Source organism: Lynx rufus, unplaced genomic scaffold (genome assembly GCF_022079265.1).
Source record: "Lynx rufus isolate CCGP_SWC_20201006 ecotype Redwood Valley unplaced genomic scaffold, mLynRuf1.p SCAF_16, whole genome shotgun sequence".
NCBI classification, from domain to species: domain Eukaryota; kingdom Metazoa; phylum Chordata; class Mammalia; order Carnivora; family Felidae; genus Lynx; species Lynx rufus.
Genome location: NW_025814830.1, coordinates 5,480,045 through 5,497,261, shown reverse-complemented (window position 1 = coordinate 5,497,261; position 17,217 = coordinate 5,480,045). Strand labels below are relative to the sequence as shown.

Here is a 17,217-nt window from a genome sequence, read left to right as displayed (position 1 = left end):
ATTGTCTACGATCTCAGTTAATCATCATCACAAGCCTAAGTGGTAAGTAAGGTTAGCACCCCCATTTTTTTAGAGGAGGAAGCTGAGGCTTGGAGAACTTAACTTCCCAAGGTCACCCAGGTGGTAAATGGTGGAGTCAGGATTTCAATCAGGACCAGCTAGTTTCTGCAGTCAGAGGTGGGTCCAATTCTAGAGTCTGAACCACCAGCCAGAGTGAGAGCCATGAGTAGGTGGGCAGTGAATGAATGAGATATCACTCAGGAAAAAGCAAGTTTAGGGCTTGGTGCTGTAGTTAAGAATAACAAGAGAAATCAGAAAGACATTCCAATGTGTAGCAGGAAGGCAAGTGAGAGAGTGTGTTCTGAGACCCAGGTGCTCAGTAATGCCACCTACCTGTTCAAGGACCTGAATCGATGGCTTTGGGATTTTTTCTCCCAATGGACCATTCAGATTTGTTATTAAGAATTGGGGCCAGGGGCGCCTGGGTGGCGCAGTCGGTTAAGCGTCCGACTTCAGCCAGGTCACGATCTCGCGGTCCATGAGTTCGAGCCCCGCGTCAGGCTCTGGGCTGATGGCTCAGAGCCTGGAGCTTGTTTCCGATTCTGTGTCTCCCTCTCTCTCTGCCCCTCCCCCGTTCATGCTCTGTCTCTCTCTGTCCCAAAAATAAATAAAAAACCTTGAAAAAGAAAAAAAAAATTAAAAAAAGAATTGGGGCCATCTGACGTCTTTCCTGAGCTGCCTTGATCTTTGCCTTAATTACTCATAAGCCCAACTAACAATTTACAATGGAAATGCCCTTTCACATCAGTATCTCATTGGACCCTCACAGCCTCTCCCGGAGGCAGGAATTATTAACCTACACTTCTGCAGGCGAGGGAACAAAGGCCCATAGGAGGGAAGCGGTTTATGAAGCTTGAGAACTCTGAAACTTGTGTAGACAGGTCTGCAGTGGAACCTGAGATCTGTCCCTTACCATCTGTGGTGTTTGGGCAAGTTACTCAACTTCCTAAACCGTGTTTTCACTCTACTGTAAAGCAAAAATAATCACCCCTGCTCCTTAGGTTGTTAGAAGTGGCATATAGTAGGCACTTAATAATTTGTAGCCAGGGGCACCTGGGTGGCTCAGTCGGTTCAGCATCCGACTTCAGCTCAGGTCATGATCTCACAGTCTGTGAGTTCAAGCCCCGCGTCAGGCTCTGTGCTGACAGCTCAGAGCCTGGAGCCTGCTTCCGATTCTGTGCCTCCCTCTCTCTCTCTCTGCCCCTCCCCTGCTCATGCTCTGTCTCTGTCTCAAAAATAAATAAAAACTTGGGGCGCCTGGGTGGCGCAGTCGGTTAAGCGTCCGACTTCAGCCAGGTCACGATCTCGCGGTCCGGGAGTTCGAGCCCCGCGTCAGGCTCTGGGCTGATGGCTCAGAGCCTGGAGCCTGTTTCCGATTCTGTGTCTCCCTCTCTCTCTGCCCCTCCCCCGTTCATGCTCTGTCTCTCTCTGTCCCAAAAATAAATAAACGTTGAAAAAAAAATTAAAAAAAAATAAATAAAAACTTAAAAAATATATTTAAAAAAAATTCGTAGCCAGCAGTAGAAGCAGTGGTAGAAGCGGAACCTCAAGACAAAACCAGGTCACCAGTTCCAGCCCTGGGTTGTTGTTTTTCTGGAGAACAGCACATCTTTCTTTCCTGTAAGAGGGAGTTACTCTTCACTGCCCTCTGGGGATAGAAAGTAAAAGGGCATGACTCCAAACCTGGCAGTTAGTGGAAGAGGAAGGGGCCCCGCGGGAGCAAAATTTTTGTTTTCCTTCAGTCCAGAAAGAAGAGGCCAGTTGCGATGAATCGATGGTCCGGTTACCTGCTGGGATGGATGACCTTCCTCTACATCTGGGAGACAAGTGGAGGTGAGGGTACTGGGCAATGTTGGGGAGGATTTGGAAACCGGAAAGAATGAATGGGCCAAAGTAAAGATTCTTGGATTCAGGTAGGGAGGAGATAGAGAGTCATCTGCTTCTGGACTACCTTGACCGCGGATAACTGAAACCATGGAAAGAGACACCATGGATAAGCCGGGGACTGCTGTGCCCAGGACACAAGCACCTTTTGAGATGCTCAGCACGTGGTAGGGAAATGCGAATATGTTAATTGAAAGGGGGGGGGCTCCATAATTCCAATGGACTGAGTCCTCAGACTGCAACTTGGACCCTCCCTTTCCACTCTTTTTCTTAAATCGAGGTAAAATGCACAGAACATAAAATTTCTCCTCTTAACCGTTTTGAAGCGCACAGTTCAGAAGTACACCCACAGCGTTGTACAACCAATAGCCATGATACATCACCTGTACTCATTAAACAATGCACATTTCCCCCGCCCCCAGCCCCTGGAAACCACCAACCTGCTTTCTGACACCATGAATCTGACTGTTCTACATACCCCACGAAAGTGGAATCAAACAATACTTGTCCTTTTGTGACTTTTATGTCCCTTAGCATAACGTCCTCAAGATTCATCCATCCATTGTGTGGCCTGTGTCAGAATTTCCTTTCCTTCTAAGGCTGAATAAATATTCCACTGTGTGTGTGATACATACTATGGACATACCACGTTTCGTTTATCCATTCATCCATGGATGGACGTGGATTGTTTCTACCTCTTGGCTGTTGTGAACATTGCTGCTGTAAACATTGGGTGTTACAAATACTTCGCGGGATATAACGAGGAGTGGAATTGTTGGGTCACATGGCAATTCTACATTTATTTGATTTTATTTTACTTTTTGAGGAACTGCCATACTATTTTCCAAAGCAGCTGCACCATTTTGTATTCCCATCTACAGTGCACAAGGGTTCCAATGTCTCCACATCCTTGTCAATACTTGTTGTTTTCTGTTTAAAAGAAAAAAAGTAGGGGCTCCTGGTCAGCTCAGTCGGTACAGCGTGTGACTCTTGATCTCGAGCTTGTGAGTTCGGGCCCCACATTGGGTGTAGAGATTACTTAAAAATAAAATCTTTAAAAAAATTTTTTTTTTAATTTTTTTTTCAACATTTATTTATTTTTGGGACAGAGAGAGACAGAGCATGAACGGGGGAGGGGCAGAGAGAGAGGGAGACACAGAATCGGAAACAGGCTCCAGGCTCTGAGCCATCAGCCCAGAGCCTGACGCGGGGCTCGAACTCACGGACCGCGAGATCGTGACCTGGCTGAAGTCGGACGCTTAACCGACTGCGCCACCCAGGCGCCCCAAAAATTTGTAAATATTTTATTTATTTTTGAGACAGAGAGAGACAGAGCATGAGCGGGGGAGGGTCAGAGAGAGAGGGAGACACAGAATCCGAAGCAGGCTCCAGGCTCCGAGCTGTCAGCACCGAGCCTGACACGGGGCTCAAATTCACAAACCGTGAGATCATGACCTGAGCCGAAGTCAGACGCTTGCCCGACTGAGCCACCCAGGTGCTCCTTAAAAATAAAATCTTTAAAAAAAAAAGTAGCCATTCTAGTGGATGTGAGCCTACGTTCTCAATACATCTAGGAATCTAAATTAACCACCTCAAGATGGTATGGTAAACATGGAAGGAGAACAAAGAGAGACCCTGTGTCATAGTTCACTTAAGCTATGGCGAAACATTCTCCACAATTAAAATCCTTTTCTGCCTGATGAGCCCTCTCCCTTCAATAAGGCTCAAGAAACACTTGTTTTCATGCCCTTTAATTCCATGAAGTCCTTTTTGAATGACCACATTCTGTATTCCAGAAATTCCTAAGCTGAGGTCACTGGGCTAGCACTAGAGTTCATGAAACCCTGGCTCCGTATTTCAAAGGGTGTGTATTTATCAGGGTAGTGAGGACAGCTATTGTAACAGAAGCTCCAAACTATTAGCAGCTTAACACAAAACATTTTATTTCTTGTTCCTACAAAGTCCAATGGGGGAGCATCTGGTTAGCAGGGATCCATGCGCCTTCCACCGTGGGGCTCCACCATCCCCTAGGGTTCCAGGGTCCTCTGTGGATTCTTTGCATGGAGCTGGTAGACGAGGATCAAGAGTCTTATGATCTTTTTTAAAAATTTTTTTTTCAACGTTTATTTATTTTTGGGACAGAGAGAGAGCATGAACGGGGGAGGGGCAGAGAGAGAGGGAGACACAGAATCGGAAATAGGCTCCAGGCTCTGAGCCATCAGCCCAGAGCCTGACGCAGGGCTCGAACTCACGGACCGCGAGATCGTGACCTGGCTGAAGTCGGACGCTTAACCGACTGCGCCACCCAGGCGCCCCAAGAGTCTTATGATCTTGAAGGAGAAGGGTTTTCCTTTTTTGGGGGGCCAGGAAGCGATACCCATCATTTTCTCCCACTTCCATTGGCCAGAACTCACAGGGTGCTTAGCTGCAAGGGAGTCTGGGAAATGTAGTTTTTAGCAGTACCTTTGAGAGGAAGATGAAGCTGGTTTTGAACACACAGCAGTCTCTGCCACAGGGATGTATGGACATTTTCCTAGAGAGAAGATCTGGGTTCTCAAAAGAACTGACAAGTCCTGAAAAGGCTAAGAAGCCACATTTTATTCAGACAAGGAACAATGCCAGCTTTTCCAGTTAGTGTCTCTTTCTGGTCATACCTTCCTGAGACCACACCCGTATTCCTGTGGTGAAACTTGGTATCCCTAAGTCTCCTCTGCACATAGTTACGGACTAATTTATTCAACACACATTTGCCGAGTGGTTCCCGAGTGCCAGGCACTGTGCTATGGGCCAGAAACATAGCAATAAGTAAAACTCATGCCCTGCTCTCAGGAGAGCTCACAGCAAATGGGAGTGATAGACACATAAGCAGATAATTATATTCTTTAAATATTCGGTAAGTACATTTATAGAGATCATCTCAGAGTATTATAAGAATGTGGGAGAGTATTAATCCAGGCTGAACCAAGTCATATGGATGAGAAGCAGGGAGTAAAGCTAGGGACAAAGAAAAGAGCAGGATGAAGGGCATGAGCCAAACGCCGAAGACAAAAAAGAACGTGGAGGAAGGTCGAGGAAATGTTAATCAGGCAGTGAGAACAGAGAGGTCAGCAGGGCCCGGATTATGGAGGATTTTAACCCAGTTAAGAAGATCAGACCATCTGCTGGATTACTTTGCAGATGGCTAATAGTATCTATTATGTGTTGGTTTGTACTAATAAGTCCCAAAGATAATCTTAATCCTGTGTACAGGGGCATCTGTCTGCCCTCCCCTCGCCACCAGCATCACACATACTGGTGGTGCCCATGACTGAGCATTATTGATGACGATGGTGATGGTGATGATGACAGTTAATGTTGGTCGAGGAGCAGCCATGTTCCGGGTCCACTTCTAAACACTTTCCAGATATTAACTGGTTTCAACTTGGTCTTCAACCAAGACCACACAGTTCTGAGAGCCAGGGGTGGACAACGCAATGTGACTTAAGGACCTCCACTTGCCTCAGCCCATTGGCGAAGCTCAAAGATGGCAGTCTGCTTTTTCTGCTGTCTCCCAGCCTCACCCCTGTGATGGCCCAGGTCAGATTATACAGGATAAGAATCTGATCCAGAGCAAGAGATGGAGATTCCAGGTTGAAGACAGAGATGATGTCTGGTTCATCCATATTAGTAATAGACTGACTATCCCTAAATGTCAGTGGCTGAACTCAGTAGGGTTCATGTCATCTAGAACTTCAGTGTGGATGTTTCATGGGAAGCCACTTGTGATTCAGAGACACAGACCCCCTTCTGTACTGGGGCTCCACCATCCCACAGGGCCTCAGCATACTTTGCAGGGTCCTCTTTCTCAGACTTTCTCAACCTGGGCACTGTTGACATTTGGGACCAGATGACCCGGTTCTGGGATGTGTGCATGGTAAGGTGTTTAGCAACATCTCCAGCCTCTACCCAGTAGGAACCAGTGGTGCAGCTTCCAGGTCGCCCCTCTCCCAGTTGTAACAACCCGAAATGTCTCCAAACATTGTCTAATGTCTCCTCCACTGAGAACCACTGCTCTATGTCCAGCTGGAAGAGGAAGTAGGGAGCATAGGGTTCACCGGGGACTTTTCTGAGCGAGGAGCTGGAGAAGATAATTTCTACCCACATTGCATGAGTTGCAACTGAGTCACGTGGCCCCACCTATTAGAGAGGCCGGAAAATGGGTTCATTTCTACCCACATTCCATGAGTTGCAACTGAGTCACATGGCCCCACCTAACTGTTCAGCCGAAAAATGGGTTCTCGCTAGGAGTCCAGAAAGAAAAAAGAAGATAGGTTTGGTGAGTCCATGGAAGCTTTGCCTCACCATCTTTGGAACATGAGCACACACACACATGCACACACGTGTATGCACGCACATCAATAACCTATCAGAATATCTTAGTCATAGTATCCATAATTATGTCTTTGAGGGAGGGAGAAAAGAGGGAAGGAAGGAATGACATGATGAAGGCAGGGAGAAAAGCTGTGATCCTGGACCAGTAGATAAAAAAATACTGGTTCTCATCCCAGTTCTCAAAAAAAGGGGGAAAAAAGGTATTAAGTTGAAATGATTCCTTATCTTACATGGGTATTCACTTTCTCCTCCACAATGTGGGCTAGAATAGCATTTCTTTCCCTTTTTTTTAATGTTTTATTTATTTTTCAGACAGAGGAGGGGCAGAGAGAGAGGGAGACACAGAATCTGAAGTAGGATCCAGGCTCCCAGCCGTCAGCACAGAGCCCGACGCGGGGCTCGAACTCACAAACTGCGAGATCATGACAGCCTAAATCGGACACTTAACAAACTGAGCCACCCAGGCGCCCCACTTTTCCTTTTTTTTTAAAAAAAGTTTATTTATTTATTTTGAGAGAGAGAGAGAGAGAGAGAGTGGGGGAGGGGCAGAGAGAGAAAGAGAGAGAGAGACTCTCAAGCAGGCTCCACACTGTCAGTAAGGAGCCCGATTCGGGGCTTGAACTCATGAACCAAGAGATCATGATCTGAGCCGAAGACTGATGCTTAACCAACTGAGCCACCCAAGCACCTGTAGAATAACATTTCTTAAGATGTGTTTCAGGGAGGGGGACCTGGGTGGCTCAGTCGGTTAAGCGCCGGCTTCGGCTCAGGTCATGATCTCACGGTTCATGAGTTCGAGCCCCGCACCAGGCTCTGTGCTGACAGCTCGGAGCCTGGAGCCTGCTTTGGATTCTGTGTCTCCCTCTCTCTCCGCTCCTTCCCCACTTGTGCTCTGTCTCTGTCTCTCAAAAATAAATAAACATAAAAAAAAGGTGTGTTTCAGGGACCATTAGTCTCCAGCACTATTGAGGAGCGGGGGGGAAAGGACCATTCAATATAGTCCATATGCCTCCTGCTAATTCAACACTCATCTGCATGCTGACCCTTCTGATGAGTCCTTTGTTAAAGAAACGGGTTTAGCTTTCCTTCACGTGGCATTTTCTGAGCTCATTCCCTTCTGTCAGTTCTTTCTGAAGCATCTACTATGAGCAAGTCACGATTCTAGGTTCTGAGGATACGTTGTGTCAAAGACAAAGTCCTGTCCTCACACAGAGGAATACAAAAAGTACCCCTCAGTAGTTGCCACATCTGCATGCCACCAGCACTATCATTTACCCAACCTTCTTGAAATGTACTCTTTGACACCTTTATCTTCACTTTAACACCTTTATCTTTAAAGAATAGTTAACATTAGCTCTGTAATCTGTAAGCGTTACTAACTTGCCATAAATAGAAATTGCACACAAAAGTAAATGCTATGAAAAGGAAATCTTATTCCTAAATTCTATTGGGTGCAACAATAAGGCTTTGAGCCTGGGTCCTGCCCTGTTTGTTGTTGTTGTTGTGTTGTTAAAAAGGGAGATTATTAAAAATTAGAGGCATGGTAGAGAAATACTCGCATTAAATTGAAGTCTTCTCTTTTGTGTAATCAGAAGGATTGAAAAAAGCATTGAAATGTGAAATTGTTTTCTGGTCTGTGTTGCAGCATTATTTGACGTGTGTCGCTCCATTACCTACTGCGATGTCATGACCCGAGAGTGTCTGGTGTGACATTGATGGTGCTCTAATGGTCTGGAGGAAAACTTTATTCCAGTTGCCTTTATGATTTACGAGACTCTTTCCCTGTGCTCTTGGTCTCCACGTAAACTGGACACACCTTTATTTGTCACAAGAAAGTTGGATGCCAATACTGCATGTGTCACCTTCAGAACCGCCCATGAGAACCAAAGCAAGACTCACCCTTGGCTCATTCATTTGTGATGAAACCCCTCTATTTGTCTCTCTGTCCTCCAGGTCAGAAGGATTCATGTGTCTTTCCCTTCGTCTACAAGGGGTCTACTTACTTCTCTTGTATCAAAACCAACAGCCTGTCCCCTTGGTGTTCGACAAAAGCCGTTTACGATGGGCAGTGGAAGTACTGTATGGAGGAGGGTGAGTGATGCCATGCTGTCCCCTCAGCCGACCTCCTCAAATGATGGATTATAAAAGAGAATGTGTGGATGTGTAGAATGTGATCATATTTTTGAAGACGAGTTACGGCATCTGTGTGTGTGCATAGAAAGTGCGGAGGCCACATACGGGATGCTAACAATGGCTAATAATATGACAATGATAGTGTTAAAAATGGTGCTTTCTGAATGAAAGAGAGGTTACAGGGCCACAGGGAACCACCGTATCCTTTGCCTCTTTCTTAATTTTCTAAATTAATAAGGAAAAACAGACAACAAAGTGTAACAGAGAAGGGATTTGACAGACTCTGTTTGCTGCTTCTCAAAGCCCAAGACATTTTTGACAATTAGATGATTTCTAATTTTTCTGCACAGGACAAGAGGCATTTTGTTTGTTTTAACCAATATCCTGTTGTTGGACATTTTAATTGTTCCTACGAGCAACCAGATTTTGAATATTTAGGATTTTCTTTTCACTTGTATCACTGTTCTTGACTCTCTTAGATCAAAGGCTCCCTTTGATAATAAGTATAACAACCCTTTTACTATCCTGAAATAAAATGTATACATAACGTTACCTATTCCAAATTCATAATTTCAGAATAAATCAACACAATCCCTTAGCTGCAATATAAGACAGAAATTAAACAAAGTAAATTGATAGTAAAAAGCACCATGATCATAACTAACCTAAAAAGATATTAAAAGGTGGCCAGAGGCTCATACCTCCAAGCAGAATCTCTTTGATTATAAGAGCTAAAAATGACTACAAAGAAGCCCCATTACACTAGGGGTGGGGTGGGGAACAAAAAAACAACAATAAAAACAAAAACCCAAGCTTGGAAGCAATACCACCTCTAGTTGAAAATATCACTCTAGTTTAAATGATGCAAATCAGGATCTACTCGTTGAAATTGAACCCGAAAATTAGAAACAGACTTTTTTTTTATTTCTAGAAAAGAGGTCCCCAAACATGCTTAAGACACACAAGAGGAGACAAAACTCTGTCCAAAGTGCGGATACAGACACAATCAGGGCCTAGAGATTTAACAACCTGCATGTGATTAAACCTCTTTCAGCCAATCACAGAGGGCTCCTGTATAGATGGTTTGCCATTGGCATCTCCTCCCTCATCCCTGGCTTCTGAACTAAGAACTGCTCTTTGGACCCCTAGTGGTGGGTTTCTCACCACCTGTGAACAGCCCAATTCTTTCCCTCCCACCCCTCATGTAATCCACCGATTAGCCTGTTGGTTCTACCTTCAAAAATCAATTCTAGCTTCAGTTTTTGGGAAGGAGCTGCCTCCACTGCTCCCATCCTTCTCCAAATCACCATCAGTTCTCCCCCCCCCCAAATTTGTTAACTGGGCTCCTCAAATCCCCCCCAACTCCCTCCAAATCAATTCCCCACACATCAGTCAAAGTAACCTTTTCGGAATGTGAAATCATGCAACACTACTCCCCTGCTTGTGCCCTTGCATGGCTCACCAGCACACTTAGAAGGATATCCTGAGCCCTAAGAGCCAACACAATCCTGAGAAAGGAAAACAAAGCAGGAAGCATCACACTTCAGACTATATTACAAGTTATAGTAATAAAAACGTATGGTATTGGCATAAAAACAGACACATGGATTAATGGAGCAGATTGAGAGCCCAGAAATAAACCCATGCATATATGGTCAATTAATTTATGACAAAGGAGCCAAGAATGTGCAATGGGGAAAGAATGATCTCTTCAATAAGTGGTGTTGATAAAACTGGACAGCCGCATACAAAAGAATGGAACTGGACCCCTCTCTTATGCCATACACAAGGGTCAACTCAAAATTATTAAAGACTTGAATCATAAGATGCAAAACCCCAGAACTGCTACAAGAAAACATGGGGGTAAGCTGGAAGACATCAGTCTTAGTGATGGTTGTTTGGGTTTGACACCAAAATCAAAAGCAAAAATAAACAAGTGGCACTACATCAAACTACGAAGCTTCTGTGTAGAAAAAGAAGCCATCAATAAAATGATAAGGTAACGCATGGAATGGAAGAAAATATTTGCAAATAATATACCTGATAAGGGGTTAATATCTGAAACGTCCCAAAGAACTACAACTTGAGGAAAGGAGAAGGAGGAGAAGGAGAAGAAGGAGAAGAAGAAGGTGGAGGAGGGGGAGGAGGAGATGAAGAAGAAGAAGAGGGGGAGGAGGAGGAAGAGGAAGAAAGAGAAGGAGGAGAAGGAGAAGGGGAAGGGGAAGAAGAAGGAGAAGAAGAGGAAGAAGGAGAAGGAGAAGAAGGAGAAGAAGAAGAGGAAGAGGAGGAAGGAGAAGGGGAAGAAGAAGGGGAAGAAGAAGGGGAAGAAGGAGAAGAAGAAGAAGAAGAAGAAGAAGAAGAAGAAGAAGAACGAGAGGAGGAGGAGGATGAGAGGAGGAGGAAGAGGGGAAGGAGGAAGAGGGGGAAGAGAAAGAGGGAGGAGGGAGGTGGAGGGAGAGGAAGGGAAGAAGAAGGAGAAGGAGACACCTCACCTTGGTCTGCAAAGCTCTCCAAGACCTTGCCCTTCTCTGTCCTCACCTTCTTCCACTCCCTTCCTTGCCTGATGAGCTCCAGCTACAATGGCTGTCATGCTTCTTGAATATTCTGAACTCCTTCCTGTCTTGAACCCTTCCCACTTTTATTCCCTCTATCTGGACCTCAATTCCCCCCATTTTTGCATGGCTGGCTTCTCCACATTGTGCAAGCCTCTGCTCAAGTGCCACCTGCTCAAGGAAGGCTTCCCTCATCCCTTCATCTATGACAACCCCTCCATCACCTCCAAATGATCCTGATTCCCTCACTGAGTGTGAGTAAATCCACCCACTATAAACATAATGTCCAAAACCATATTTGTTGTACTATTTGTGGTGGGAAATTCAATCTATGAAAGTTGCAATAAGGCACCAGCACCTGGATGATAATGTTACTATATTTTACTTCACTGATATTTGACTTTTTTTCAGTAATGGCAACTTTTTTTTTTTTTTTTATATGCCAAGATCTTGACTTCACCTGTTGGTCGTAAACCATCAAAATTCTTTGTCTTGACTTGATTCCTACAGGTCTGTTGGTGATTCTAAGAGATTCATTTTTAAGACACTGAAGTATATTAAGTTTGTTCAGCAGGTTGGGGGGCGGCATTGTTGAGGTTGAGAGCCCTGTTGGGGGAAGCTTTGAGCATGAAAGTATACAAGTAGGCTTTCTTTACAACATGCTTAATAAAATGAATGAATAAAATATCTTTAAAACTTGACGCTTGTCCTGTATTTTGATGGCTGACGGATGGATGGATGGATGGATGGATGGATAGATCGATGGATGAATGCATGGATGGATGATTGAGTGACTGTCCTGTGAATGACTAGAGAAAGTCAAACCACTCACAGACTCCTTTCCATACAGATTACCCACGATGCATCTTCCCCTTCATCTATCGAGGAAGGTACCATAACAACTGCATCACGGAGGGTGGCTTCTTCAGAAAGCTGTGGTGTTCCGTCACCTCCAGCTTTGATGAGAAGCAGCAGTGGAAATACTGTGAAACAAATGGTAAGGCACTGGAGCAGGGATGGGGGTTTTGGTGGGGAGGCGGGTGGGGGAGAGCAATGATCATTCTGAGGGGGTGGTGGCATGGGGGAGAGCAGAGCATTGAGAGCAATACTTCTAGGAACTAAGTGTGTTCTTGGAGAATACATTAGGACAACCACAGGAGACAGCAATGTCCTAAGGCCATGTTCCCCCGAGTGCCTAATGTCAGCATGGAAAATCTAGTTGTCCTAAGAACCAGTACCATGGGCTGCAGTCCTGACATTGGTTTTCAACTATTTCTGTTGCTAGACTTGGCAATACGTGGATTCACCCAGTGCTGGACCCTACCTGCATTTCAAAGTGGCTTCAGATTTCATCTTAATTCTATGCCTACTCTTATTCTTTAAAAAAAATTTTAATGTTTATTTATTTTTGAGAGACACAGAGAGAGAGAGACAGAGTGTGAGCAGGGGAGGGGCAGAGAGAGAGGGAGACACAGAATCCAAATCAGGCTCTAGGCTCTGAGCTGTCAGCACAGAGCCTGATGTGGGGCTTGAACTCACGAACTGTGAGATCATGACCTGAGCCGAAGTCGGGCGCTTAACCGACTGAGCCACTCAGGTGCCCCTTAACTTACTCTTTTTAAAAATGTTTATTTATTTTGAGAGAGAGAGAATGAGCATGAGTGAGGGAGGGGCATAGAGAGAGGAGAGAGAGAGTATCTCAAGCAGCCTCCATGCTATCAGTGCAGAGCCCAATGCAGGGCTGGATTCCATGAATTGTGAGATCATGACCTGAACTGAAATCAAGAGTCAGATGCATAACTGAGTGAGCCACCCAGGCTTCCCTACTCTTAACTTTTTTTTTAATTTTTAATGTTTATTTTATTTTTGAGACAGAAACAGAGCATGAGTAGGGGAGGTGCAGAGAGAGAGGGAGACACAGAATCCAAAGCAGGCTCCAGGCTCTGAGCTGTCAGCACAGAGCCTGATGCGGGGCTTGAACCCACCAACTGTGAGATCATGACCTGAGCAGAAGTCGGATGCTTAACCGACTGAGCCACCCAGGCGCCCCTACTCTTAACTTCCTAATGACCTCCATTCATTCTGGAGCCCTCTCTGTATTAGACTCTATATACCACATCCCATTGAATGTTTCCATAGAAGCCCTATGAGATGCTATTTTTTCCACATTTAATAAGTGGTCTCAGTAAAATTAAATCCTGTCCAAGGTCACACTCCTAGGTGATGTCAGAGTTAGGATTTGAATGCAAGTCCATATGGCTCTGATGCCCCTGCTCCCTCACCAAGCAGTGTTGCCTCCATTGAGATGAAAATTCACGTGAGGCACCTATCCATGAGCACACTTATTCCTGCTAAAGCCTTATTTATGTTTATCCCTTAGCACTCAAAAAACCATAATGCCATATAAAACCTTGAATTTTATCTTTGTCGTAGCCATCTATCACTTGTATCCTTAACCCTAAACCAACGTTAACCTTAGATCTCACGATAACTCTGTTGATGAAGCCTGCAGAGCAACTCTGTTGTAAATGGTGTGGTTGTTGATGGCTTGGGTTCTCACTTACACGCAAAGTGGATGGAAATAATAACATCACCAGGAACTGAACTGGAGCATGTTCAATGTCGTGTTGTCTTTCCTGAGATAAAGCATGGTGCCTACTTGATGCATGATACATGGAAGCTCTTTTTGTTATCTCTTCTTGTCCCTGTGACCTTTCCATCATTATTTTCAGAGTATGGGGGAAATTCTTTCAGCAAGCCCTGTGTCTTCCCCTCCGTCTACAGAAATAGCATGATCTTTGAATGCATTGAGAGTGAAAGCAACAGACTGTGGTGCCCGACCACGGAGAACATGGATGAGGACGGGAAGTGGAGCCTCTGTGCCGACACTAGTAATACGGGGAAGGGGGCTGGGTGGGCATAGCCAGACTCCTTCACTGAATTACCCAGCAAACACTGACTCCAGCCCTACTGCCTGTCAGCCACTGTGCTGGGCGGTGGGCATGTGGTGATGAGTAAGACGGAGTCTCACCCTCGTGGATATCTGATGAGCAAATAGCATGAAAAATACGATAGCATGATGGGCAAGATGCGGGCCGCTTAAGATCCAAGAGAAAGGGGTCAATATAAGGTTTTCAAAATGTGAAACACCTAAGTACTTGCTTGCACAAACATAGAGTAAATCCACGCTAAGATTTAAAAAAAAAAATTGCTAATAAGGGAATAACAAGGATAGTGAAGCCAATTCGAGGGACGTTTTAAGAACTACATAAAGTCGGCGAAAAGAATGTTGAGCTGAAGCAAGATTGTTAAGTTAGCCACCCAATCTGGTAACACCTAAAGGGCAATCAAGGGACGCCTGCCTGGCTCAGTTGGTGGAGAATCCAACTCTTGGTCTCAGGGTCATGAGTTTGAGCCCCACGTTGGATATGGAGCCTACTTAAATACATACATACATACATACATACATACGTATGTAAATACATAAATAAAAATAAAATAACATAAAGGGCAATCAAACCTTTGGGGTTGTCTACCAGACAGAAATTATCGGCATCTCTACCAAACAAAAATCATTCACAATGTATCAATCTTTTACAAGTTACAGAGTTGGGGCCTCCAATCAATAGCAGGTAGTAAGTCAGATAAAGTTCTATTTCCCTAGAGCAGGGGCCTGCAAACTCTCTCCTGCCTATGAGCTAAGTCTGGGCCAATGTTTCTCTTGGCCCCCAACCCAACTTTCTACACAGTCGAAAAAAGTCCAAAGAAGGATCCTATTTTGTGACGGGCAAAAATTATAGGAAATTCAAATCCCAGGGCCCACATATAAAGACCGAGGCTGTATGAGGCACGAAGCTAAAAATAACTACCATCTGGCCCTTTCTAGAAAAAGTTTGCTGACACTGAGCTAGAGAACCAGATGGCCCTTAGGGACTGTTTAGACGCTGCTTTAGGAGGACATAAGGTCAGGATCTTTTGACCCCAATTGTGTGTTTTGGATAATTTTGTTAACAAAGGAAAACAAGTGTACATTTGGTGGGTGATCAGGGAAGAAGCCCACGAGGAAGAAAAATAGAACATTTCTCTGTAAATGTAACCTGATGGGTCCCCATAAAGGACATCTCAGGCGGCCTGGACTTCAGGACCCTGGACAGCTCTTCAGCACTCGACGCGTTTTGCTCGAGAGCTGCGCCGCACAAGCCCGGCCAGTATTGATTTGGGTTCCAAATCCACTTCAGCGAGTGGAGAATTCGCACATTCAGGATCTGTGAATGAAGACGACTCCCTGTAAGATGTCCTCTCCGCGCTCGCCACTTGCCTCCCTGGCTCCCCTGCTGACATGACGCTGTCCTCCTCTCTCCCACTGCCAGGACCCCTTGTGTGTTCACGCTGCCCTTGTGCCCCATTTCCACACCCCACAGAGCTAAACTCAAATAGCTTCCCAGGGAAGAAAACCCCTCTGGCATCTAGGATTAAGTCAGTATTTCCTTCCTCTAATGGGAGTCTCTGAGCAGACCCATGGGCCATGTGGACCCAGTTTTTATTCAAACAATTTTTAATGTTTATTTATTTTTGAGAGAAAGAGAGAGAGCGTGCACTCACCCGCGAGCCAGCAGGGGAGGGGCAGAAAGAGAGGGAGACACAGAATCTGAAGCAGGCTCCAGGCTCCACACTCTCAGCTCAGAGCCCGACACAGGGCTCGAACCCACAAACTGTGAGATCATGACCTGAGCCAAAGTCAGACACTTAACCGACTGAGCCACCCAGGTGCCCCGACCCAGTTTTGATTTTAGAGGGGGCTCTGAAGTCTAAGCCTTCACCACAGCATCAAGGCACAGGGGTAACCACTTTCCTATCCCCTTGTACTCCCTAGGAATTTCTTCACTGGTTCCTGGCTTTCCCTGCCACTTCCCATTCAACTACAAAAACAAGAATTATTTTAACTGTACCAGCAAAGGATCGAAGCACAACCTTACGTGGTGTGCAACCTCTTACAACTATGACCAGGACCACACCTGGGTGTACTGCTGATGCAAAGGTGAGGTGCATAGCATACCTGGGCAATGCCGCTGTGAAGGTGACATCCGTCCCTTCCAGCACGATTCACTGGGGTTGCCAGCAAGGTGAGCTCCCTGTCCCAGAGATGAGGTGAAGTGGGGGTGGGGGAGGGACGGGGAGAGCTTCCCAGATTAGTAAGAGGTGGATGAACCATTTTGGACCCAGAGAGGTGCCGTGCCAAGTGTTAGGTCTGGGAAGCCTTGGGTGTGCAAAGTAGGAGAATGGAATTTCTCAAACTGGGGCGTGAGAAGGAAAGATGACCTTGAAAGGAGATGACCAGGACTTCACTGGGCCCCAAAAGCCATGCACCAGGTTATTGACCTGCTACCCACTGAGTAGCCAACAGAGAAAAAGGTAGGGTTCAGTTCTCCTCCTCGTTGCATGGGTCCTTCCCCCACCTCTGCACGTAAGTCCTCAACTCTCTCCACAGGACCAACTTCTCTCTCCCTTCCAGTCTTTTCTTCTGATTCCAGTATTCTCCCCAGACCCCCTGTGTGGGTCCACTGACCTAATTACTCAGGATGTCTGGGATTTAACAAACAGAACCCTTTCATCAGATATGTGGATGGCTCTGGTGTTTCTGGCAATATTTGCCCTTATGATGCATGTGGCTTAGGGATGACACCAAACTTAGTGATTCCTCCCGAATTTTGCCTTGGCCATCAAAACCATCTTCCTGGAACAGAAGAGAGGCAACGGAATAGGTCTGGGGCTCTGGGTACCATCTTAACAGGGTGGCTATTAAAAATCACCCACAAGTCGTCCCCAGGCTTGGCTAGAATGAAGAACATTCTTAGTGCCCAGCCTCTGACTCTTGTCCACCAGAGCACAACTCTCTCCTTTGGGTCCCTCTTTCAGCAAGTCTAATACAGTAGAGGTGAGGTTAAGGTGCTCAGGGCTCAGTGGCTTATCGGCCACCATGAGCCAGGTGAGGGGCAGGGGTAGGTCTAACCACTCTTGGCTCGGCCACCTCCTCTTCTGACTCAGTCTTGGAAGCCAATGCAATACTTTTTTATTCACATCACACTTTGAGTCAGTGCACACTTGTCACCTGAATGCTGGCTTTTGATTCTATTTTCAAGGAGAGGAGAAACATCTTCAGAGGAAGACGGACATACCAAGTGTGGAACCTGCTTCGTCTTTTCCTTTCGAGCTTAAT

The 17,217-nt window shown here is 45.6% G+C and overlaps 1 protein-coding gene across 1 annotated transcript; it reads left to right on the top strand.

The window, feature by feature from the left end:
* Nucleotides 1-1,826: 1,826 nt before the first annotated feature.
* On the top strand, nucleotides 1,827-16,031 carry ELSPBP1 (epididymal sperm binding protein 1). Its single transcript, XM_047079315.1, has 5 exons — nucleotides 1,827-1,893; nucleotides 8,269-8,406; nucleotides 11,851-11,997; nucleotides 13,733-13,891; nucleotides 15,874-16,031. Exons 1-5 carry the CDS (start codon nucleotides 1,827-1,829, stop codon nucleotides 16,029-16,031), a joined length of 669 nt encoding a protein of 222 aa, XP_046935271.1.
* Nucleotides 16,032-17,217: the final 1,186 nt, after the last annotated feature.

What these genes read in the sequence shown, in the direction of transcription:
- ELSPBP1 (XM_047079315.1), top strand. Translation starts at nt 1,827, where the DNA reads ATGAATCGATGGTCCGGTTACCTGCTGGGATGGATGACCTTCCTCTAC. An exon ending in GAAATACTGTGAAACAAATG is followed by an intron (nt 11,998 to 13,732) that starts GTAAGGCACTGG and finishes CATTATTTTCAG; the next exon opens with AGTATGGGGGAAATTCTTTC. An exon ending in GAGCCTCTGTGCCGACACTA is followed by an intron (nt 13,892 to 15,873) that starts GTAATACGGGGA and finishes TGTACTCCCTAG; the next exon opens with GAATTTCTTCACTGGTTCCT.